A 24,376-nucleotide genomic window follows, 5' to 3' on the forward strand; every position below is an offset into this window, starting at 1 on the left:
GGAATGGATATCCAAACGCTGTATGCCAGTCCAAACAAGTTGAATTGACTCACGTATCTACTTATCATGGCTGAGGTGGTTGTAGATAGGTTGGGATGGAAGAATAGCCTGATTCAGCATAGCTTTGGAAGAAACAGAAGTGCCACATTGCCACCGTATTTGATCCCCTTTTCCCCTTGCAAGCTAAATCCGACCAAACTGAAAATACAATACGTCACAATTGCAGATTGTGAATCAACAAAATTCCTCAGTTCAGGTATTCATTGTCTCTTTCCTGTCTCCTTTTCTTCTTTCATCGTGCGCTTTGAGTGGTCAACCATTCATCATGGCCTCTATCATATCCTCCATTTGGCCGATACTTACTTCTTATCGACCCAATGCCGCTAGGGATCGTCAGTACGCTACCTTTTCATCACTCTCACGCGCACAGCAGGGTCGGTGCTAATGTTCGTTGTGAATGAAGAGCTCAGCGCGAGAACGGGCCAATGAGATTCGGCACTTTTGAAGCAACCTATAAACCTCCTGGATGGGGTGTCATCGGTCCCAGAAACGATAAGGATGCTCAAAAGTCAGTACATAGTTCACATTTGCCTTCAACTACGGAAATATGCTATATCCAACCTCCCATCATTCACTCTTACATCCTGCTCAAATTAGATCTGTGCATTTCGTCACCTTTCCATTCGCCCATTTCGAAATGATGTTTATTAATTAGACTCTGACATGACCATTTTGGTCAGAGGAGAAAAATTCCAGTCGTTTATATATGACCCTGATCTCACAACCTACCTCATCTTCTAGAACAACCGTTTACGCAATGTCTTGATTTGTTATGCAAGGTAACTGACCAATCTGGATCGTTTACAGGCTATACAACCATATCAGAACAATCGCATTTTGGCTAGATGCCGCGCCTGTATTAGCGGATTTAGGACTTCCCTTTAGAGTAAGTGAAACTTTGCATTGGATTAATTACCAAAACTATGTACATGTGCATCCCGCATTTGCTGATGAAAAGTCCAGGCTGGTTTAGATGATATCATCTCTCTTGTACCTATCTATGGTGATTTGGTTTCTGGTATATTGCAACTGTACCAAGTTTGGTTATCTTTCATATTCGGCGTTCCCACGAATATTTTAGGGTACATGGTAAGTGTTCCCATGCCCCCGCTCCTATACTGCCTTCATCATGTTGTCATGACCTCAGACGCAAATCCATGTAAACTCCTGCAGGGAACCTACACTGACTTCTTCGCTACACTGTAGGTGCTGAATGTCTTCTTGGACGTTGTCGTTGGTCTGGTCCCAATATTAGGAGATTTCCTAGATAACCTCTTCAAATCAAATTTACGTAATTTGGCCTTACTGGAAACATGGTTATTGACAAATGAAAGAGCTCAGAGGCGATATCATATCTTGTTGATGCCTGAAGGAAATGAATTCATACCTAAACCCAAAACCACTAGATTCTCTACATCTTGGTTCGGCGGTGGAAACAGTCACAAGAGTGAAATCGATGAAGAGAGAGAGAGGGAAAGAACTACCGGGAAAGTTAGGGTGACTAGAAGAATGGATAAAAACGAAGGTGAAAAGATACCTGTTCCAACCACCGGCACAAGTACAGAAGGTGAAACAACAGGGACCAGAAGAAGAACGAGAAGGAGCGGTGATCCAGTAATGGACCCGCTGGACTAGACCGATTGTACATAGATCTCTGAGGTTGTAGCGATAGTCCAACAATGACGACGATTCTGACATGTATCAAATACACGACTTCTGCCTTTCAGCTCATCTCGATATTACTCGAGTGATCCGAACGTGCTGTTAGCGTTCCGGAAAAAATAAACACGAATATGGAGAGATGCAAATCCCATGCAAGGTACAATGTGACTGTAATGATAGATAAGATACATGCCATGCCATGCTATACAATCCAGAAAGAAATATTACGAATTTGATCAATGCTTGTGTCGAGTGGAATAATCTAGTCATTGCACCAGATGAATCAGCACAAACCACAATGAAAGAGCTTTACGCATTTGTTTATCATACCTTTTGGAGCCACCACCAGACCACGACCTTTTGATGCACCCCTATAAACAGTTTCTACAATGTCGATCATCTGGATTATTCCACAGGTCAGCTTCGTGCAGTTCGTGCACCTCCGAAGAATGATTCTCTACTAAAAGCTGATGATGTAAGATGCGATTGCTTACCTCTTGCTTATCAGTTATAGCCCAATTTCTGCGAGAATCGAAAGTCAGCTGAGCTCCAAAAATCGACCAGTTGATATAATCGTTTTACTCACATTTTGTTGTTATCACCAGTTCCCAAATCTATCATGATATGTTTATTTCTGTACGAAAAACATGTCAGCAGTGATCCATGATCACACTTCGGATAGTTTTGAGTCTATCAATTCCATGTGCCGGTCGACTTATCCCTTTCTTCTTGGCGAGCCTCCTTGTCCTCTTGTCCTCCTCCTTCCTCAAGTCCCCCATCTGGGTCTCATTCCGCGAAGCATCCATTTGCTGCAATCAACCTCAGGTGTGAGGATATCACTCACCGATAGAAAAACATTAACGAGCAATTATCGTACAATTCGTACATCTTATTGAAGTCAGGAACTTCCGTTATATCCACCAGATAGACCACAGCGAAATTTTGCACTTTTTCAGATACACCATAAAGCGTTTCATCTAAAGCCATACATTGTTCGTCATAATCATGTCCAAACCGTATACACACCACTCGATCTTCTTCAACTAATATCGCTTGGTCGACGTGCCAGCCGGAATGCAGACTATCATCAGCGGAGAGCAGCTCAAGTAAGCAAACATTCAATAGACCAGATGAGCAGAAGCAAAGGCCGAATAGCGAGACTGGTCAACTGAAACAGGGAAGTGAAAGGGACGTGGATGGCAACACCTACTGGGTCATGAAGTACGACATGGTGTATTATCTCTATTGGCCTGCGTTCTGATGCGAAAGGAACGTTGAGCTCAAAGCAGATGTGGATTCAGCTGCTGGATAGCCAATTATTCCAGTCTGCTGAACAGCGTCAATTGTTGGAGATGTTCTACAAAGAACCATATCATTTTGGTCAACATTGGATACTTTGCCAGTGGCAACAAAACGATGCAATGCGTTACGTAATAGAGACGACCGCATCACGTGACTGGCTTTCGCCACGCGACATGCTTCGAGAGCTCGGGACGCGTTTTAAATGGGAAATTCATGTAACAATTCGTCCGAAATAACAAATGTTTAGTTGAAGTATGACCATAACTCGAAAGATTGAGCGTTCTCTTTCCCCCTAACTACACACATAAATCACTCGGACTGTCCTCAAGATGTCGGAACGAATGAAGAAAGAATTGGAGGAGAAAAGGGCTAGAGTAGCGGAACTGAGAAGAGCAAGGGAGGAAAGGATGGCTCAGTTGGCTCAAGCAAGTACATCTCAAGGACCAGTTGAAGTAAGTACCTCTCCGTATTATGTTGCCAGACTCTCTAATCTCAGCCCCTCGTGCTTCTGATATCAAGAGGCTGTGAATCTACACCCGAAATATCAAACTGACTTGAATTGTCATAGCCCCTGACAACATCCCGTAAAGATGTCAATGATCTCGTAGAGTCGTTACTTGCACGACCTTCTACACCAGCAAGACAGACTTCTTACGTATCCGCACAATCACACGCGACTCCCAACATCGGTACAAGTGGACGAGCCAGCCGGTCGACTCCTCCGGAAAGTAGTTTACCTGGTACACCGGGAGGAAGAGCAAGTAGATTAAGCAATGAAGGCAGTACAGGTGGATCAGGTGGTACAGGTAGATCAGGCTTTACGAGTATGACACCTTCTCAACCGATGGTGGATAGGTAAGCTTTCTATCTGGTGATGACCTTTCCGATTTGTGACAAGCAAAAAGAGGCTGATGGGTTAATGAAGGGAAACAGTGGGTTCACCATTTCAACCGATTGATTTCGTAGATATGCAACAGGAACTATACGAGTTGCCTTCGAAGGTATGTCGCGCTACTGCAGTTTCACTACTAGAGATTCTGGTCGCGGGAACCTCTGTTCTCTCATATGCTGATGTCAACGGTACCTTAGACAGTAAAGCCGGTAACCTATTCCAAAGCCATTCAAACATCCGTGACGATATCAACGTCAACGTCAGATCTGGAATCAGATGCAGGATCAGAGGATGAAAGAGGTATCATCCGTCGGCGAAGGAGAAGAGATGATGGTGAAAGTGGAAGAGAAACAGAAGATGACATGAGGACGAGAATATTGGAGGAATTAGAGGAAGAAAGGAAATCCTTAGAAAATGAATTGAAGGAATTGAAAGAGAAAGGAGAGGAACAGAAGGTCAACAGTGAGCAGCCTCATTACCTGCATCTCATCAGACCTGTCGGCTGATTCTTTCTCCTAACAGATCTATCGGATGAACAAAGACAAGCAATTTTTGCAGCACCTGATTTTAGCGCCTTCATAGAAGAGTCAACGAAGATAGTGCAAAGAGCTTTGAGCGATGGATATGATTATATAAAGGACTACACGATAGGTATAGACGGTGCTTTGTGGGTTATCCGACTCGTTAAATCTCACGAAAACCAATCTGAATTTCGGTTACTTTTACAGTGACGAGTCGGAAGGACAGAAAATCAAGCTATTCTGTGCTTTTTCAGATGAGAGGTGGACGAATGGTAGATCCGTAACGGATTTAGACTGGTCACCGAAAGTGAGCTTCTGACATTGCTCCATGTGCATCCCGCTTATGTGTTTTACATAGTTTCCCGAATTGATTGCTGCGTCCTATAACAAAAATCCATCGGCGATCAACGATCCCGATGGTATAGTAGCAGTTTGGAATTTACATCTTCTTGAAAGACCTGAATTTATCTTCCACTCTCCTGTGAGCCATCTTACGTCTGGTCACTGTAGCTGGGCTTTGGCTGACAGCATTGGCTAGTCCGACGTCCTCTCAGTCACTTTCTCACCTTACCATCCCACACTGATATTTGGCGGATCATACTCTGGTCAAGTGCTATTATGGGATACCAGAGCAAAACATTTACCGGTACTGAAAACTCCTTTATCCTCCAGTGGCCATACTTACCCTATATACGGAATGAAAATGGTCGGAACGCAGAACGCAAATAATCTGATAACAACTAGTACAGATGGTTTAGTTTGTAGTTGGTTAAGTGATATGTTGGCACAACCTCAAGTCAGTGATGATATAGAGACAGTCAAAACACGTAGGTTTGTGGATTGAGCTGATATATCGTTTGCGCTGTTAGGAAACTCTTCCGCTTACCGTACCATCACATAACAAAACCGATGAGGTATCGATCACTTGTCTTGACTTCCCAGATAACGAAACATCGACTTTTTGGATAGGTACAGAAGAAGGATCCATCTATCAAGCTAATCGATATGATCGAGCATCATCGAAAGCGGGATTGAACTCTGAAGATGTATATCGTGGACATGCTGCTCCGATCACAGGAATCGATTTCCATCCTGGAACGGGATCAATCGATTTCTCCGACCTGTTCTTGTCTTCTTCGGTAGATTGGACAGTTAAGTTGTGGAAAACAAAAGCTTCATCCTCGAATAACAGTAAAAATTCCAGTTCGAACGGAGTCAAGGGGGAAACAGGAGGTATAGGATCGTTGCATTCGTTCGAAGAAGCAGATGATTACGTGTTCGATGTAAAGTGGCATCCTCATCATCCTGCTGTTTTCGGTACAGTAGATGGCAATGGTAAATTCGATTTATGGAACCTGAACCATGATGTTGAGGTAAGTCGAGTGGTTTATGGATCCAGAAAATGAGGAAGCTTATTTGCTGAGTTGTTCGCGATATAGGTACCGATAGTTTCTACAACAGTGTCTTCCGAAGCATTGAACAAATTAGCATTTGATAAAACACCTTTATCTAAAAAAGTGGGATTGGGTTCCTCAAATGGTAAAGTATACATGTATGATATAATGGAGAAATTGATTCAACCGAGAGATAATGAGTGGATTGAAATGCAAAAGATCATTCAAAGTTTGGCAGCTTCAAAGGAGAATACGACCAATGGATTAGTAGGTGAATTAAACACACAAGGTAGAAGTAGATATAGATAAGGTAGCAAGGGTATGTATACAATAGAATAAATTTAATTCATACGATTAGTGACGATGTAATGATCTATCACGAGGCTTCTGTATACCTTTCACATCCTACACCGCTTTACGCGTTACCAGTGCTGACTGACTGAACCTCGGTGGAACGACTCTATTTGATGTATTCTACGTAATGTGCTCGACATATCGCACTATCACACAATCAATCCCCTCACACAACGGCCGTTGATATCTAACGTTGATCTACAAATTGGCTTATATTGTCCGTGTGCATGCCGACATTGAGATGAATTTGAAGCACATGAAGGAGCTGGTGACGAAAATGAGGATGGATATCTTCCCCTTTTGATTAGTGTTGAACGCGTCCTATTTAAGGGAAGATGTAAGACGGGGAATGGGAGAATTCTCGACCGGAGAACACATGTGATACTGCTGCTCTCGACGCGTCTCTCCTACTTACTACCAATTGAAAGTCATGAGATATCCCATCTCAGTCGGGCTTCCTACGTATGGCATTTACGTTGAACCCGAGGCTTCGAAGAATACTTCCTGAGCCGCTGACGACAGTTTGTGCATATCCCCACGAATTTAAGGAATTTTCAAGGAAGTAGAAAAGTAAATTCGGATTCCAACGATTCTTACTTTGGTTGCGTCTCGGACCAAAAAAGAGGTACCTTATACCTCTTTCTACGCGTCCTATATTCTACTCGTTGATTTTCACTTTTTACATCTTCGACAGCTTTGGACTTTCATCTTCTTCACATTATCTTTCCTATAGACGATCCATCTGTGGCCTACAAAACGTCCGAGCATATACGACACAAAAGTTTTCTGCAATAAAAAGGCATTCCTACAGATTTACCTGGCCCTGTAAATCACCATAAGAGTACAGAGTACGCGACTTCGAATTGATTTTATCAGCCTCTAAAATCGGCTACACAGTTTTTGAAATCCCTTCAAGATGACTGCTACGAGAAGAAAACCCACTATGCACCTTGCACTTCCACCCAGGATATCGATGAACAGGTGAGTTCTCAGTTTTTCCCTAACTCAATTTCCTTTCCTTGTAGTGGTGGAAAACGCGCTGAAAGACCCCACAGGATGGATTCTGGCGAATCGTCTCCTTGTACGCCCGGACCACATACTCCTCTGCCATACGACATAAGCGTAAGTACCATGATATCTCGAATGTGCGATCGTAGTGAAGCTAAACAATGATGGACTGGGTAGTATTTCAATGATAGCCAGATCGATATGATGCAGCTCGATGAAACATCAGTAGGTGTAGGATCTAAAAGAAGTAGAGATGAAGAAGATGAAAAGTTCATTGAACCTGAATGGGCTGAAGAAGAAATAGATGTCTTAGATTCTGTAAGTCTGCTATTCCCCCTTTGCTCGCACATGTAGACATCCGATTTCGACATTTAATATGGAACACGCCACTAACAGAATGATCATGACGTGTAGACTCTGCTACATCCTTTTAGACCTGTGTCAACGTCGTACCCTCCAGGTGAATTACCACCACCTCACGTTCTTGATGAATTGACAAATCAAATCCTCAATTATGCTTTCCGTCGTAACAAACATAACAATGAGAGATCTTCATCGCCTCCTTCAGATATATCGACTGAATCAACCTCATCAGAGCATGAGAAGGGGGAAAAGAAAGTTTGGAAACATTCTTGGGATTTCACAAGGAAGAAGTTGTTTGAAATTGCTTTAGCTGAGAGTAAATTTGGACATGCGCAACAAGGATTCGGGTTCGGGTTTGACAATGATGAGAATAAGAAAAAACCAAGTAGAGAAGAGAGATTACATAGTAGACCAGGACTAAGGAGGGTGGATAGTATGGATTTTCTAGATCAGAAAGAAGATGATTCCGATACGAATACGAGTTCGTCAGAAAATGTTGGTAGAGCCATAAGGTGTGTTCTTGATCAAACATCTGATAAAGAACGGCAGATGGATGTACTGACGAGGACTTATCGCTCAGACTCTCAACTTCGTTACAAAATAGCGCAAAGCAAGAACCTCTTCTTTTATCTCTAAGTAGATCGACCTCACGTAAGTCCCTAAACAGTCATGCAAGTGTAATCTTTCAGTGATTGCTAATTCCCACCTCTACGATAGTCGGATCTGGACTCACGGCCGAATCACCCATATGTCCAAGTGAATCATCACCACTACCACTACAACCTCAACCTTCAATGACTTCTATAACCCTCACTCCAGCTTCCCCAACAGGTCCGTCACAACCATTAAGACGTAAGCCTTCTTTCCGATCTTCTTCTTCAAGACCACTCCGACCAGCAAGTTTACTGCAAAGGGGAAGAAGCTTTACGGCTGAGGATCTACGTGCCGAAGCTGAAGACAAAGATAGAACATCGATTCATGGAAGTGAAAATGGAGAACAATCCAATGCTGAAATAGCCACAAGTCTAACTTCGACATCTGAAATAACAACTTCACCAATCGAGATGTTATCGAAAACAGAGTTCATGCCTCTACCCAAACTACCAAGTGATCACAACCACAACCACAACAACAACAATAACAGTAAATTGACAAGATCATACTCATCTTCATCAGTCTTATACCCACAACCTCATACTATACAAAAGTTATTCTTATCGGCACCTATACCATCAACAAATGACAGATCAAAATTAGCTTTGCCTTTACCCGATGAAAATAGCCCATTGACGTCTTCATCCCTGTCTCCATCTCTGTCTCCTTCCATATCTCTATCCCTGGGTCCGATTCACTCCGAAACAAGCGCAAATTCAAATTGGAGTGACAGCGAAGACGAATCCATCAAACAACCTAGAAAAATCAAGAAACTAAAACAAACCAAAAAGACACACAAGCCCGAAAGTGATAATGGACTATTAACGAAAAGCCCAATGAAAATCATAAGTCAATTATTACCTGGTCAAGGTCCAGGTGAATTAGCTTTGAGGAGTCCTTTCGAAGAAAAAGATGAACCTCAATTCGTGTAGTTTGTAGTTCAGGACCTAGTATGACTTACTTGGCTTCGATATCTTTACCGTACATCTATATAATTCTATGTTTCAGCTTTCGTGTACCTAGTTGAATATGGTGTGATACTGTATTTTTACCTCAATAGTGTTGTATATATGGATGGATGTGAGTGATTTATCAATGGAATACAGTCATATTTGATGCATGGAACAATCAATCCACATTGTACAACAGGTAAAACTACTTCTTCGTGGATCAACCTAACAATTTTCATTAAAATCATGGAACAATTTATCTTTTCATTTTTTCTTCGATCTCGTGGATGAAGCTGGGGAAACCACAGGAACTGGTTCTTCTCCTTCATAGAAAACGGCTGTTACAACTACTCTTGTTCTCTTCAGATTCTCAATGGGTCGATGAGCTTCATGCAGATTGCCGTGCTGGTCAAGGGATACCTATTGATAGTCCAAACGGTCTCATGTCAGCCCTGTGCGCAATCTCTTCCAAGTATGTCCAAAGCTCAACAGAGAACGCGTCTACACTTACCTTGGCTCTTAAACAACCCTTTTGGGGTGGTTCATCGTTGTTATCTTCGCGAGATGGAGGTCTGATTGTTCCATCATCTCGAATAACCGTCAGACCTTTGTCCCATTTAACAAATTTGATTTCCTTTTCAGTTTTGACCTTCTTGACCGGTCTGACTGGAGTTTCGAAATCACTTTCGTCTCCTTGGAATCTCTGTTGAATCAATTTTTCGATGACAGGTTGAACTATATCCTCTTCGTCAGGTTGACCTTTGCGTCTTTTAGCTCGTTCCTCTCTAGCTAATTTCTTTTCCTCTTCGTTCCTTTCGGCTGTAGTTCGAATTTTGGAAGTAGGACTTGGTGGGCGGGGTCCGCTTTGATGCACAATTTGTCTATCGATGGCACAGTGATACACTTGATTTCGAATCGTATTCCTATGCGTTGTCGATTTTAATTCTTTCTCTGACATATTGGGTACGATCGTATTTGACGGTTTAGTCTTGGAAACAACAATGGTTGTGACTTGAGGTTTGGCCAATTTCTTGGGTCGACCAACTGACCTTTTCTTCTTCGGCGACGGAGATGTAGGTGTAGGCGATGCAGGCGGTTTAGCTAATTGGACAGAAACCTCTTCATGATCTTCGCTTGATCCTCTAGTAGGCTCACTCGATGAGACCAAAGTCGGTATGTTCTCGGTTGATTGTCGCGTAGCCGTAGCTGGAGGTCCGCTGGTCAGAGGTTCAAGTACTGCTGAGATATCATAAATAGGCGCAGAGGAAAATGTCGAAGGTTCAGCCATAGTGGTGTTTATTTGTCTTGGAGTTCCGAACCGCATTGGTGTACCGAGCTAGAGGTTTCGTCAGCACAGGAGCCTCTCGTTGGGTCTGTCTATCTTACCTTTCTTGGGGTACCTTTTTCCATGAAACTTCTCTTTATCAAGCCAGATTTCGCTGGTGACCTAAAGCCAGTCCTACTAGCTGTCTGGTTCTCGCCTATCACTCCAACTGAGAACACAGGCACCATCTGGAGAGGAGCTGTCTGGTTTTGGAAAACTCGAGATGGCTGACCAAGAGAAGGTCTTGTAGAAACAACAGAAGGAAATCGCGTTGGTGGAGCGAGGGCAGCAATTGATTTAGTAGGAGCACTGACAGTTTTAGGGGGAGCAGACACCGATGGCGCTGGTCTTTTGAGGGGTATCGAGGAGGGAATGGAAGATTTCATGGAAATTGCAGGTCTTGGTGCGGGAACTGTCTTCTTCACAGCAAGAGCAGGACGCGGAAGAGTTCGTGTCGTGGAAGACGCGAGTTGGGCGACTGGTTTTCTGTATATCGGTACCGGAGGTTTCGTGGAGACAACATGATTCGATGGCGGTCTAGGTGCAGTTGCTGCTCTCGAGACCTTAGGAGCGGGCACAAAGGGGAGGCGTGCGCTTGATGAGGGTTTGTTCAGATTCAGCCTTGACCCGGTCGAAGACGAGCTAGCGGTAGAAGATGAAGATACTGATCGTTGAGGTGGACCCATCGCGCCCATCCTGCTTGATACAGCGGTGTCAAGCTGACTTCGGATAGCCAAAACTCGAGACGCTGATTTCTTTGGATCGTGCGTGTTGATGGTTGGCTTAGATGTAGAGGCTTTGAGCAGCTTCGCTCCTCTTTCGACGAGCTCAGGGGGAGGCATGGGGGTGGATCGAGAAGGAGTCGTTGTAGGTGGAATTGACAGGCCTTTTTCGACGAAAACATCTGACTTCGTTGGACTGATCATACGCTCCGTTGCTACCTCTACTGAGATTGGTTCAAAAATCGGTACGATTGGTGAAGGTGGTAGAGGCCTGCATGGTGAACCACTCTCAGCACGAATAGAGCTGAAGTGGTGTGAGGATAACGTCGGAATAACAACAGGTCCAGCTCGAGAGACGGGTAGCGGTGAGTCCAAACTTGAAGAGATATCTGCATCGGGTAAAAGGTCCAGGTTAGGACTTTCCGCTCGTTCGGTCTCTTCTGTGCCGTCCGTATCTGATTCTCTTAGATGTACTATTTCGTTACTGTCCAGCCCAGTCTCAGGATCAGAGAAGTCAGATAATCTTAGTCCTCCCATATCAATTTGATTTATCTCTGTTTGACCGCAGATCAGCCTTCGTTCTCGATATATGATAATTCACTTACCTTCTTCTGATTCCTCTGAGATCACAATTCGGCTCATCACAAACATGTCATCTGTATCAAGCGCACATGCTTTGATCTGCTGATGAGCGATTGGAACATTTTCCTTATCACTTCCCGCTTCAGATGGACAGGGTGGCGAGATACGAGAAGTTGTTTGAGGGGAGGAAAGGTGAAATCCGGCAAAGTCAAGTGTTAGATCGGAGTTGTCCTGTGATTTGGCAGGTGTGGAACAAGAGCATTGTCTCCTATTTGAGGATGAAGAAGAGTCCGATTCTTCGGTATGTGTTGATTGTCTTTCCGTCAATATGGATTTTGATCTCATCGCGGTTGTCATAGGTGTTGGCAATAACATGGTTTGCCGTCTCATGAACTCTCTTGAATCTCTCTTTTTCGTTCTTCTGATTATGGGAGAAGGCGATCCGGATGTCGATGACAGCTTGGATATCAAATTGAGCTCGTATGGTTGATGAGCTCCGAGGAATACACCTTGATCGTCATCTGAAGTATCATTTTCATCATCCGCTTCTATTCCTGTCATGTCGGGGTTGTTCATAGGGGATGTAGGTGTTGTTGGGGAAGGGTATGTAGTGATCGATGGTTTTGGAGTTGCCGATAACATCTTGATAAAGGTTTCAAGGTGTTTGGAACCGGCCTTCGGTAGGTGGATGGGCAGGATGAAATGTTGAGAGTGATGATGTTGAGGAAAGGGTAGAAAGAAGACCAAAAAGAATAAAAACCACTCGCGGGGGGGATGTTCATGTTTTGTTTGTTGTGTTTTGTTTAGTTCGTATCAAGTGACAGGTGAACCATGTGGCTATCTCAATTACGTAATACATACATCATACCTCCTCGGCGGTGCAGAGAGAATCATTTTCCCGCTCGGTGGTCGCGTATTTCGTTGAATCCAGAGATCAGGATTGGAGTGAATGAAAAACGAAATGCATCTGATAGTCTTGATCGCTTTATGCATGCACAACGGTGGTATGCATTATATACCTATGTGTGACTGCGATGATATTTATGCATGAGTGATCATCGTATGAACAGCTTGAGCCCCAGTCCCGACGCAGTAAATTGCCACGAGTTGGGAGTTTGTTCCTAAGTTGTCACAAATCCCATAAACTCACTGACCCCCCCCCCCCCCAAACCACACCACTGGTTTCAATGGATGTATTCCTGTTGACGTTCGACAAAATACTTTATACAACTCCATACGTTCGCATCTTGATCAGGACGTCCATATACATCAAAGGGCAGCGCTAGGTCTGGAGGTCATCGGCACATGTCTTGTTCAACTTGCTACTGGATCAGATATTGTGTCTCCACTGCATGACCCACGTTTCAACGTTTAACACATTCACCCGGGTCTCTGTGAATGTGAAGCATTGACATAGTCAGAGTCTCCGCGTGAGTGGTAATACTGTTGGTCAATTCGCTTCATCAGCCTCTCACCTCCATACTTACTTGATTGCTCGTCATATTAGTCACAATGAACCCCCAACCTCCCGACCCCGGTTCATCGTCTTCTCCATATAGGCAGAGTTCACAGAGAGGAGGAGGTTATCCTGATGTTGCTTCAAAGCCTGCTTATCCAGCATGGACCGCTTCACCGTCTCATCGAAATCATGATAACCAAAATCAAAATCACATACAAAATCACAATTCCAACATTTATCCACCAGCGCACTCCTCTCAATCACCTCGCAATGTTCTACAACAAATACCGTCTCGAGAACGTTTGACCAGCTCAACGTCTAATTCGTCACTCAGCTCGACATTGAAGGGGAAGAGAGCTCCAGCGCCAGCAGCGTTAGACTTGAGTTCCAGGAGAGAAGAAAAGTATGGTGGTCTTGGGTTAGGATTTGGTCATACTACAGACACTCGCAGAGTAGTTACTGAACCGGTGAGTGAAAGATGAACAGTGACCTGTAACTGATAATCAGGCTCGACGAGCATCTCGTCCACTACCCCAACCTCCATCCAACTCACATCTTGCACCTTCCACATTTACGACTCCCATCATTCAACAAATACCTTCTAGACAATCAAGTCTTGCTGTAGATAATGAAGCACGCATGTCGTGAGTGATAGATGTTTCGGTCTTCGCTGACGTTTAGTATCGACTCATATTATCTGAATCCTTCATCCGCATCTCCTCTTGCAACTAGCCCTGAACAGCCAGACCCTTCTCATATAGACAGAAGAGCCCTTATAGGAGTTGGCGAGCTGGCTACTCCAAGGTGGGGCGCTTCCAATTCACATCAACATCTTCGCACACCCAGTATGCCTTTTACTCTCGGTAGTACACCACCTATGCCTCAACGTTCAATGAATGACTGGTTGCAAGGTCGAGAGGGTGTAGGATTAGGACTTGAGGACAAAGTAAGGCCTAGCTCAATGTCACAAACACCACCTCGTAGTCACCCCGGTAAACCACCGGCAAGAGAAAGAAAAGAGGTATTCACAGCCCCTCCTGCAACTTCATCTAAAAAAGAAGATTCTACTTTCTCATTGGACACTCTGGCAGATTTCAATTTTGATACAACGATGGAAACGACTCTCGCAGCTTCGCTCTCCATGCCAGATATCCAGGAGACTCATCCTGTTCAGAATCCTTTACCAATGTCACCTGCTTCATCGGTTTCACCTGGAAGTGCCAGATCTCGGATCTACGCTCGTCGTCAAGAACGCGCAGCTGCATCAAGTCATCCCCCACTTCAGCCTTTTAGTTCCGCCAATTCTCAAGCGTTCCCCAATCGTCCAAATTTACCTCAACCACCTACATCGGCTGACTCTCAAACATTCGCTCATCGCGCTGGCCGTGATAGCAGGAAGACACCGCCAAACACTTCGAGACATAGCAGTTCCCATGATATCATCAAACAATTCGCCGTCAAAGACTTCTCCCATCTACCTCCAAGCCCGTCTACCGCTTCAATAAACCAGATCTTGAAAGGATCTGCTTCGGTGAACAATTTCGCATCGTCCAGCACTCCACCCTCCAGTGCTTCCGGCACGGTTTCACAATTTGGTGCTAAACCTCCTCAACGTTCTGATTCCCAACGTCTGAGATCTCAACCTTCGAATCCCAAATTAGACGCGGGTACTGAGGAAGCCATGCGAAAATTAGACGGAATTTCGACAACACCTGGCAAATCAAAGTCAAAGAAATCATCAACATCAACAGTCACATCAAGACCGGGTACTCCTCCAAGTTCCAAGAGCAAAAAGATTCCTTCTAAACTTAGTAGCGGAAGTCTGAAAAGCTCCGAATCCCCTCTGAATAATTGGATTGATATAGGAGAAGAATTACCAGCAGTCCCCGCACCTCGAGCTAAGAGTGTTAAAAGAGAGTCATCCTCATCAGCAAGCTTCATTGGTACTCCTACCTCTCGCGATTCGCACTCACTACCAACGACATCCACTACTCCCTCAATAACCGATGGCGCACAGAAAGCTAGACGTGCAAGCGGCGGTAGCGATATTTCGACGCCTAGCATAACTGTGGGAGACTCTTCCGATCAAGACAGGGACGTTTCGGTTCCTCCTGTTCCACCTTTACCAAAAAGCTACATCTCAATGCGACAAGGTATGAATGTGAACAATTTTGCACCAATCAGAGAGCCACCATCGTCACCGCTGCTATCGCCAGCGGCACCATCTCCAGGAACGCCTCAAGAAGTCACATCTCCCATAACGTACCCAGCGCCTAAGATGAACAAGAAATGGTCTTTCTCCTCCGCGTTAAACCTCAAAGCACATTCTCCTTCTACCGAAGAGCTTCCGCGAAGCCCTCAGACCCCTTGGTCAGAGATTCAGCAAAGTGAACTTCCTTCTCCTGGCCTCAATCGACGGGAATCGGATGATTCACACTATCTGGCTACATCTAAACCTGCGGCTAAACGTCTTACACCGTCATCCATACCCTTCTTCCGACGCACTTCCTCATCCTCCACTCAACAAAAGGTGACTCCACCCGAGACGCCTAAACAAACCGAGAGTCGTCCAGCACCTGCATCTCAATCGCGAAAATCAGTGCTCGGTATGCACCTTCCCTCTATGTTGCGAGGAAGCACATCGAAGAGAGGTATATCCCAGCAGTTCAGTGCTCCGAGTAAGCCTGAGGTGAAGCCTGAGCCACAAAGCCAGAGTACAGGATGGACAGGACGGCGTAGAGGAAAGGTGAGTATAACACCCAAGGAATGGAGCTGACATTTAGACGTTATCTATATCCGCCGATCCATCTAAACCGTTTCTGCCTCCAGATCTACTCAAACACAAACCTTCGGCAGAAGGTTCACTTAACAGTCGATCTTCGGCCGCCTCCAATGCCAGCGAATCTACCATCAACGGTCAAGAAAGGCGACTTCCTGCGATTGTCGGATCCCCTGCTAGACCTGCGGACATGCAACCCTCCAGCTCATCTAGAGATTTGCCTTCCGTCACTCCAACTAAAATCCCTCGGATCGCCAACCGATCGGGTGTTGGATCGCCGGCCACTTCTATGCCACCTCCAGCTATGCCTTCACTCCGAGGCAAGACAGTGAGCTCCAGCATGGCTGATCTCAGCAAACCTCCCATATCTGAATTTGGCGTCGTGGAAGGTGCTGCGGCACCCAGACAAACGACCTCGAGTGCTCATAGAGCTCATCTCCTAGCACCAATGTCGACTCGTCAGGAGACAAGAAGAACAGCTTTCAATCGACCTTCAGATCCACCCGTCCGCAGAGACATGGGACCACCCTCGCGAAGACAGCTACCTCAACCTCCTTCATCAATCACGGCTCCGACGTTATCTTCCAGTGCCAAGCGTACATCTCGAGAGTTCAGGGTCACACGCAAAGATTCAAGGGACACATTGCAAGATGGTGGTTCGTCCGGAAAAACCTCTCCTATCAAACCATCCAAGTCTCTTCATGCAAAATTATCCATACCGAGTACGTCAAGAATGTCATCGTCCTCGTCCGTTGGTGCTCCAGGTACCAGTTTCCGAAAATCATCACTTGCTGCCGATTCTCCTTCGTCCAGTCCTGGGGATGATGAAGAGTCTCTCGCCGACGCTGAGATGGTAGCGTATGTCAAACGTCGACGACAGCGTGCTGCTGCAGGAAAGAAGGACGATATGGCGGATGTGAACGAATTCCCCCGAGACACTTTGCCAGCCGAACCAATGTCTCAACGAGCATTTTTCACCCAATTCTTACCGGATATGACTGATTTCGAGAGGAAAGAAGTACTAGACTTTGACAGAATCTATTATACGCCACTTCCAAAGAAGATCACACGACCTGTCCAACCCAATGGTGCAATCTACAATCACGGTTATGACGACGAGAGAGGTGATTACCTCGTTGTTGAAGGCGATCATCTGTGTTATCGTTACGAAGTGGTGGGAATCCTAGGAAAGGGTAGTTTCGGGCAGGTGGTACAATGTAGAGATCATAAGACGGGTGGATCAGTGGCAGTCAAAATCATCAGAAATAAGAAACGATTCCACTCTCAAGCATTAGTAGAAGTCAAAATCCTTGAACAATTGGTGGAATGGGATCCGGAAGACAAACATTTCATGGTTCGAATGACGGATAGTTTCTCATTCCGAAACCATCTGTGTATTATAACGGAACTATTGAGTATCAACCTGTACGAATTGATCAAAGCGAATCAATTCGCCGGCTTCTCAACAGTTCTGATACGGAGATTCACAACTCAAATGCTTGCGTCACTCCAGCTCATGAGATCTCATAGAATCGTTCATTGTGATTTGAAGCCAGAAGTGAGTGTTGAAAGCGAGAAGAAACTTAACTGATATTTTATAGAATATCCTACTCTGTCATCCTGCAAAGAGCGGTATCAAAGTGATCGATTTTGGCAGTAGTTGTCTGGAGACTGAAAAGGGTAAGTTCAATCGATTGTTGTACACTGCTAATAGTTCAGTGTACACGTACATTCAATCTCGATTCTACCGAAGTCCTGAAGTTATACTAGGAATGAATTATGCTATGGCAATCGATATGTGGAGTTTAGGTTGTATTCTTGCTGAATTATATACTGGAGTACCCATCTTCCCCGGAGAAAATGAACACGAACAATTGGCATGTATAATGGAAGTTCTGGGAGTGCCTGATAGGTATTTAGTGGAAAAAGCGTCTAGGAGAAAGCTGTTTTTTGGTAAGTCTTCTCATCGAAATTCAGCGTCTTCGTATACGTCATCTGACAGTTCACGATTGACGATATAGATGCTACCGGATCACCTCGACCATTCGTCAATGCAAAAGGAAGAAGGAGAAGACCAGGAACCAAAACGTTATCATCCGTTTTGAAGTGTGACGATGATTTGTTCATCGATTTCATTTCGAAATGTTTAACTTGGGACCCTGATAAGAGATTGAAACCACAACCTGCAATGAGACATCCATGGATATTATCAGGTAGAAAAAGATATATACCTACTACCACGACCGCTACAATAAGCAATGGTAGTAGTAGCAGGGATGAGAGACGACAAAGTGATATTAATTCAAGTGGACATAGCAGAACAAGTTCGACATTGAATATGAAAGATAAAACAAAATCTCTGTTAATATCAACACCGACTCCTTTAATGGCAAGGCAACATTCATCATCAAATCAAATCCCACAATCATTACCGCGGGTCGGTCAATCGAATAATCATACTTCAAGATTGTCCCATCAGACTAGAAGTTCTTTTACGGTAAGTCCATTGCTTCTTATTGGAAGGGCATGACGGTCTGGATTAGCTGATTTTTTGATTCGTTGAATCTTATAGACCGCATCGAAAATTAGCATAGGATGAAAGGCAGAAAGACGATACATGTATCTAATCAATCAATCACGTCAAAATAATGTTTTATATACCTGTCATTGTATATAGGTTTCTGGGGATTTCAATTCAATTCATGCATATATATACGATTGTATATTGGTATCTGGTAATCTAGACGACGGACAGAGGTATCAAACAGGTGCAAGGTATTTGAGTTGTTAGATTACGTTCAAAAGGGTATTCGCATTCTCTCTGATCTCTTTGCGCCCATCTTGGCTCATTCCGCGAACAATGTCCAGGCCAGGTCCACTCAAAGTGGAATTGACCTGGGATTCTGTTCGCAATTTGTCAGCCGCTATCCAGTGCTCATCTTGGTCGCTCAACAAGACTCACTGGTTTCAGAAGAACCGAAAGTTGCTAATAGGGTTAAAGCGATAACAGCTTCACTTTGAAGTATAGGATACCGAGAACCTTCCACCAACATTTTGACTATTGATTCGATGACTCGTGAATTTGATATTGTCGATGATGATAAGGGTTGTTTGGCAGAAGCAAGTGATTTGATCACGTTTACGAATATCCTTGTGCACTCAAATCGGAGTGGCGGATCGTCAGCTCGTTTGATTAAATCCAATAATGGATCGAGGGGTTGTAAGAGAAATCGATGTGAATTTTCAGCTACTTTCCATTCAGCTTTTGATGCCACGATCCCAATTTTAGTACTCACCGTTATTACGACATAGGTTTTTCAGAATTCCAGCAGCTCCACCTTGGACTGAACCTAATAAGTCACGTTCCTGCGACCATATATTCATCCCTGCGAGTCTTTCTATTACTCCTGCTTCACCCAGTACCGCTTTATTCTCGGTGGGTATAGAGAGATTCTTGATAAGACCAATGACGGAATGTTGTGTTGTCGCTTGAGTGGACGGGTCAAGAAGAGGTAATATGTTGGGAAGAAGGGATGTTTCCCCATTTAAGAGTGATTTGGCAGAAGAATCTGAAGAATAAGCTAATATTTTGCCAAATGAAAACTTACCATCAATAATACTATTTCCAAAGCTTAATAAAGCACAATTGAGTAAATCCGGTCGATCTTTCCTTTCCAACCATATTCGGATTCGTTGCCAGAAAGACGATGAAGGTGGTATATCTGAACTTAGTGATACTAAAGTGCGGACAATAGCTGCTTTGGCACTACCAAGTGTCTTGTCATAGTCTGCACCGTCATCCGCTTCCTCTCCCTCCTCCTCTCCCTCTCCCTCTTCCCCTTCTTGATCCTCAATCTCATTGGTGTCCTCCTGATCCTCTGGTATATCTGCTTTCTCCACAAATTCGGTTAAGAGGGTCAGATAAGGAAGAACCTGCTGACGTAACGGTGTTTCGGGAGTTAGGCAAGCTTCGATACTTGCACAAGCAGAAGTGAGGATATGGAGGTGGGTGTCATAATCATCCGAAGACGATGAGAAGGGAGTGAGAAGAGCGTCAAAGATTGTATTGTTAATCGAAGGTGGAGGCTTTTCTAGTAGAATTGAAAGGATTGACCAAGACCAACGAACGATTGTTGATGTTTCATCATGTGGAGAAGGTGAATAGAAATCCTCTGTCCACTGTTTAGTAATGTGAATTATTGTTCGTAGGTATAGGTCTTGCCGCAGATAAGAGACCACAGAATCTAACTCATTAGCTCGTTCTACCGCATACCACTCACCGTGCTTTTCCACACTCAGGTTATGTAATGAGGCTACGATCGCAATGATCGCAGGTGCATATGCATCTGTTGGACTTTGTGCAAGGGCTGGGATCCCACATATCACACTCAGATACTCGAAATCTACAATAATCTGCCTATTCTCGTCTATGGGCAGTATCAGCAAGTCAGATCAAGTCCCTTCATATAGGTGAGGATGACCCACCACAATCGATCACCAGATTAGCCACTACTCGTGCGGCTTGCCTCAGAACCTCGTCACTCGGCTTTGTGATCGCATTCACTAATAGTTGAGGAAGGTCCGTTTGTCCCAGTGGTATGCGCAGACTCTCTGACCATCAGCTGTGTATCGATGTGAGGATAGCTTACCGTCTCTCAAGGTAACAGCTAATTTGTCTAATACCGTAATTGTACTCGACAAATCACTTCCATCCCTGTCCAGAGACAGCTTCAGATCCTGCACTAACTTGAATGCACCTTGTGTTGGATCATTACTGAGAGCTTTTGCCACATCTCCAGCAAGAGTCGTCTGTGTCGTAGTCATGCCTGCGAGTATATGAGCTGATTGTAAGAAAAGGATTGTAAGAAAAGTGCACCTTTGACCGAATTACCTTTTGGCTTCTACGGCTATTTTGGTGTCCGAGCGATAAAACGGTGAAAAGAAATGATGATGTCAGTAGATAAATGTACAGAAAACAGTAGCTAAATAACGAGCAGCGATGCCAAAGAGAGAGTGAAGTGAGAGTGTATAACAGAGATATCAAAGGAGATACTTGGTACTTTCTTTTGTTTCACTCTTCCTTTGATGGACAGGCGCTGTGAGGATATAGTGCATATGCGATGATGTTGTCGAGTTTTGTCGTTCTGATCATGTCAAATCAGATTCTGACAGTCTGACAGCTCAGAATGCCGAGTGATTCCCAAAAGACGAGTAAACACAGAAGTTCGGATCGTTCAAAGCATCGAAGTAAAGATTCATCTGGCAAGCCTCGTCATCGATCAAGCTCCAAAGATGAGACCCAGAAAAAGGTGAAAGATACCGCTAAAACTGTGGGAGACGGAGCAGGAAAAGCGTACGATTCCGTCGCTGATCTTTTTGGCGGTGTAAGTGTCTTATCCGTATATCAGTATGTCCATAAAATCCTAAATAAGTCAACTGAAAAGTGTTCCCCCTTTCTAGGAAAAAGAGTTGAATAGGACAATCAGAAGATACAATCCTACATTTCACGATTTTGCTGAGAAGTCCTTTTTGAAAAACTTCACTTTAACCAATAGACCAAGCAAATTTCTTTTCTTCTTGATTGCATTAGCGTTGATTCAATCGTGAGTGGGACATTGGAAATAGTCCAGGAGGATTCTTATTTAGGGAATTTAGGTTCATACCGCTCTTCCAATGGCCACTGGACTTTGTTGCAAGATGGTTAGGTTTCATGTTCTTGTTTAATAGTGGTTTAGAAGAACTTAAAGAAGGATTTGAAAGTAGTAGAAAAGCAAATAAGATTAAATCACTTCTAACTGTTTTACTCGTATCATCAGCGATTCAACTGATACCTAATTTCCTCTTCGATACGTATTATCATTTTGGAGCATTATGGGCTTTCTTCTTACCTGTTGTCTTGTTCATAACACCTTGGAAAGAAACTCCTGATCAGACTTTAGCCAGTATGATTTGTGATACTTTCTTTGGATCCGCTTCAATGATTATCTCTAGCTTGATACCTGATTCTTTCCAAGGCGAGAACGGTCAGAATATGGTGAGTAATCATTTCCATCACACAAAGAACCAAAGCTTAAGAATGTTTTCAGGCAATAATGGTAGGGGCCGTGATCGCACTTCTGTTGTAAGTTCATGAATTTTCGTGTAATCGAGCTGAAAAAGGAAATAGCTGGGTTGGATATCTTGGATCTACAGCAGCCTATGTTGCTGTATGGTGCTATTTGGCATTATCGACAATCGACACTCTAGGTCGAACATTCATTAAGAAAGATGAAAGCTCTTCAGGTTTTTTCAGACAGATGAAAATCTGGCATAACCTATTAGCTATCTGGCTTTGGAGATATCTGATCAGTGCTATTGAAGGGATCTCGATACCTGGCTTGATATCTGTTATTGGTCTGATACAATACTATCTTCCGACGTATTTCTTGTGGATGACCGGATTCATGTTTGCCATGTTGATGACCAAGAAGACTGAACACAGACATGTAAGTAAAGCTTTACATGATACCAGATCAGAATTGACGAAAGATGTATTTTATAGCGAATTGATACTTGGTATGCCAAATGGTTGCTTGGAATCGGTGGGAAGTCGTCATCATCCATACAGTCTTCAAGCGGCTCAGGTTCCGGTCACAGAACATCTTCAAGAAGTTCGGATCCAGCAAAAACCACTTCAGGCTCAGGCAAGCACAGATCGACGTCTGATAAACACAAGAAAACAAAAAAGTGATGGATGCAATATTCACACATGCCGGTGAGCTGGGACAGGTGAAGGCGGCAGTAGCAGGATTTTCAGCGTGTGCGAACGGGAAGAACTTGGGGAGGAAGAAGAGCAACAGCAGCTGCTAAGCAGAATAATCGAGTGGTAAAGAAGGAAGAAGATTCATCGAACAGCCAGGATTACTATGTGTATGCATCTATATTACACATACTGAATCGAATATAATAAGGTTCCTTTTTTGAAAGCAACTTCTGTATACATTACCTTATCCCAAACTGCTATATCCACCTCTTCCACTGCTGCTTCCACGTATACCTGCAAATAGATGAGAGAATAAGTCTTGTAGTAAAACAGGAACTTCTCTCCAGAAATCGCGATGAGGAACGAGATCCCATCCTCGAGCAGAATATTGTTGATGATTATAAAATATACCTATAAATGGACCTGAATCAGTATCTTCATGCACTTGCACCTTGAAATAAGGCTTTCATGATGAGTATCACCAAAGTTGGGAAAGTGGATATTACAGAGATACTTACCAATGGCAAAGTAAGCTATTAAGCCTATGATACTGAACCAGAATAAGAATTTGATAAATCCCCAGAATCCTACTCCACTTCCACCTCCTGATTTTGGCGAATCATCACTTGGAGCAGATGGGGAATCTAATGATCTTGGACAAGCCGCAGGCGTTGACCATTCTAATGAAAGCAGACCTGCTGTATAAGAAACCAGATATGGATTTGAGGCCGTATCTGACTCAGAGCATAGTAATGTCAAATTGATATGTTGTTTAACACTAAAGTAGGAGTTTCACATTCACAACTCTTGTTATCTTTCTGTCCGTCCGATTGTAATTTGTTTTGAGACTGGACTCACCCTGCATAATCTGGGCCCTGAACATAAATCTTCAATCCTTCTTCACCTTTCTTACCCATCGGAGTAGTAAATACATCTTCTTCAGGTATATCTACTGGCCAAAATGGTATTACAGCAGTTACTCTATCTGGTTCCGAGGCGGATGGTTTATGATTAACGAGTGTTAGACAAACCCGAGTATTTGGTGGACACTGTGCGAAGGAGCAGATCAGTACTATGACCATATCACGTTTAACGTTTGAGGAGAGGTAATGATCTTGTAGTTCCCAAATTATAGACAAAGGTGAGAAGAAGGATCAGATAACCCACCTGATCTTCGTCTGAGACAGCATCATCTTTACCTATTCCATCGGGATCACATAATTCCATCCGTACCTTCGCTTCTGATGTAGTAGGTGGTGTTGATGTATCTTTACTGTCTTCTCTGATACCTTTCAGAGGAGACAGGTCGTATGGTATCGAAGATGCAGTTAGGGAACATGAGAAAGGAGTGACGAGAGGGAGAAGGAGTATAGCAGATAGGATTTGAATAGACCGTCGCATCGTTTCAATGAGTTCTGTTGACTGTTTAGACTGAGCGTACTGAATAGCGCCTCTGAAATGCTGAAGTGGAATGCAGGATGAATGTATGTGATAAGTTGTCTATAAGGAAGAGCGAAAGAAAGAGGAAGTAATGAGGTTGATTTAATCTCTTGACATGTTATGTCATCACGTATATTTATTCTCTTATCGCTCTTACTGTTGTAACCG

At 43.8% G+C, this 24,376-nt stretch overlaps 9 protein-coding genes across 9 annotated transcripts; 5 read left to right on the forward strand and 4 right to left on the reverse strand.

The window, feature by feature from the left end:
- Window positions 1-325: 325 nt before the first annotated feature.
- On the forward strand, window positions 326-1,695 carry IL334_007061 (uncharacterized protein; the record flags this gene model as incomplete). Its single annotated transcript, XM_062938755.1, has 5 exons — window positions 326-396; window positions 464-568; window positions 868-946; window positions 1,024-1,149; window positions 1,267-1,695. The coding sequence occupies 5 exons, from the start codon at window positions 326-328 to the stop codon at window positions 1,693-1,695; spliced, it is 810 nt and encodes a 269-aa protein (XP_062794806.1).
- A 263-nt stretch (window positions 1,696-1,958) lies between these two features.
- Window positions 1,959-2,952, reverse strand: IL334_007062 (thioredoxin-like protein 4A; the record flags this gene model as incomplete). Its single annotated transcript, XM_062938756.1, has 6 exons — window positions 1,959-1,984; window positions 2,053-2,122; window positions 2,217-2,244; window positions 2,309-2,356; window positions 2,567-2,803; window positions 2,933-2,952. 6 exons carry the CDS (start codon window positions 2,950-2,952, stop codon window positions 1,959-1,961), a joined length of 429 nt encoding a protein of 142 aa, XP_062794807.1.
- Window positions 2,953-3,353: 401 nt separating this feature from the next.
- On the forward strand, window positions 3,354-6,140 carry IL334_007063 (uncharacterized protein; the record flags this gene model as incomplete). Its single annotated transcript, XM_062938757.1, has 10 exons — window positions 3,354-3,476; window positions 3,593-3,879; window positions 3,950-4,025; window positions 4,114-4,378; window positions 4,439-4,583; window positions 4,645-4,744; window positions 4,796-4,918; window positions 4,976-5,233; window positions 5,307-5,810; window positions 5,877-6,140. The coding sequence occupies 10 exons, from the start codon at window positions 3,354-3,356 to the stop codon at window positions 6,138-6,140; spliced, it is 2,145 nt and encodes a 714-aa protein (XP_062794808.1).
- A 961-nt stretch (window positions 6,141-7,101) lies between these two features.
- IL334_007064 (uncharacterized protein) lies at window positions 7,102-9,142 on the forward strand (the record flags this gene model as incomplete). Its single annotated transcript, XM_062938758.1, has 6 exons — window positions 7,102-7,166; window positions 7,241-7,307; window positions 7,371-7,511; window positions 7,608-8,068; window positions 8,137-8,207; window positions 8,274-9,142. The coding sequence occupies 6 exons, from the start codon at window positions 7,102-7,104 to the stop codon at window positions 9,140-9,142; spliced, it is 1,674 nt and encodes a 557-aa protein (XP_062794809.1).
- Window positions 9,143-9,424: 282 nt separating this feature from the next.
- Window positions 9,425-12,430, reverse strand: IL334_007065 (uncharacterized protein; the record flags this gene model as incomplete). Its single annotated transcript, XM_062938759.1, has 4 exons — window positions 9,425-9,580; window positions 9,672-10,496; window positions 10,547-11,760; window positions 11,812-12,430. 4 exons carry the CDS (start codon window positions 12,428-12,430, stop codon window positions 9,425-9,427), a joined length of 2,814 nt encoding a protein of 937 aa, XP_062794810.1.
- Window positions 12,431-13,300: 870 nt separating this feature from the next.
- IL334_007066 (uncharacterized protein) lies at window positions 13,301-18,625 on the forward strand (the record flags this gene model as incomplete). Its single annotated transcript, XM_062938760.1, has 7 exons — window positions 13,301-13,699; window positions 13,755-13,891; window positions 13,980-15,936; window positions 16,031-17,584; window positions 17,628-17,979; window positions 18,048-18,523; window positions 18,599-18,625. The coding sequence occupies 7 exons, from the start codon at window positions 13,301-13,303 to the stop codon at window positions 18,623-18,625; spliced, it is 4,902 nt and encodes a 1,633-aa protein (XP_062794811.1).
- Window positions 18,626-18,813: 188 nt separating this feature from the next.
- On the reverse strand, window positions 18,814-20,850 carry IL334_007067 (uncharacterized protein; the record flags this gene model as incomplete). The annotated part of the gene is made up of 5 exons (XM_062938761.1): window positions 18,814-18,929; window positions 18,989-19,273; window positions 19,323-20,453; window positions 20,512-20,589; window positions 20,676-20,850. 5 exons carry the CDS (start codon window positions 20,848-20,850, stop codon window positions 18,814-18,816), a joined length of 1,785 nt encoding a protein of 594 aa, XP_062794812.1.
- A 362-nt stretch (window positions 20,851-21,212) lies between these two features.
- Window positions 21,213-22,756, forward strand: IL334_007068 (uncharacterized protein; the record flags this gene model as incomplete). The annotated part of the gene is made up of 6 exons (XM_062938762.1): window positions 21,213-21,410; window positions 21,487-21,629; window positions 21,682-22,060; window positions 22,113-22,147; window positions 22,193-22,511; window positions 22,568-22,756. The coding sequence occupies 6 exons, from the start codon at window positions 21,213-21,215 to the stop codon at window positions 22,754-22,756; spliced, it is 1,263 nt and encodes a 420-aa protein (XP_062794813.1).
- A 256-nt stretch (window positions 22,757-23,012) lies between these two features.
- Window positions 23,013-24,169, reverse strand: IL334_007069 (uncharacterized protein; the record flags this gene model as incomplete). Its single annotated transcript, XM_062938763.1, has 4 exons — window positions 23,013-23,179; window positions 23,287-23,546; window positions 23,627-23,817; window positions 23,936-24,169. The coding sequence occupies 4 exons, from the start codon at window positions 24,167-24,169 to the stop codon at window positions 23,013-23,015; spliced, it is 852 nt and encodes a 283-aa protein (XP_062794814.1).
- Window positions 24,170-24,376: the final 207 nt, after the last annotated feature.

Source organism: Kwoniella shivajii, chromosome 10 (genome assembly GCF_035658355.1).
Source record: "Kwoniella shivajii chromosome 10, complete sequence".
Lineage (NCBI taxonomy): Eukaryota > Fungi > Basidiomycota > Tremellomycetes > Tremellales > Cryptococcaceae > Kwoniella > Kwoniella shivajii.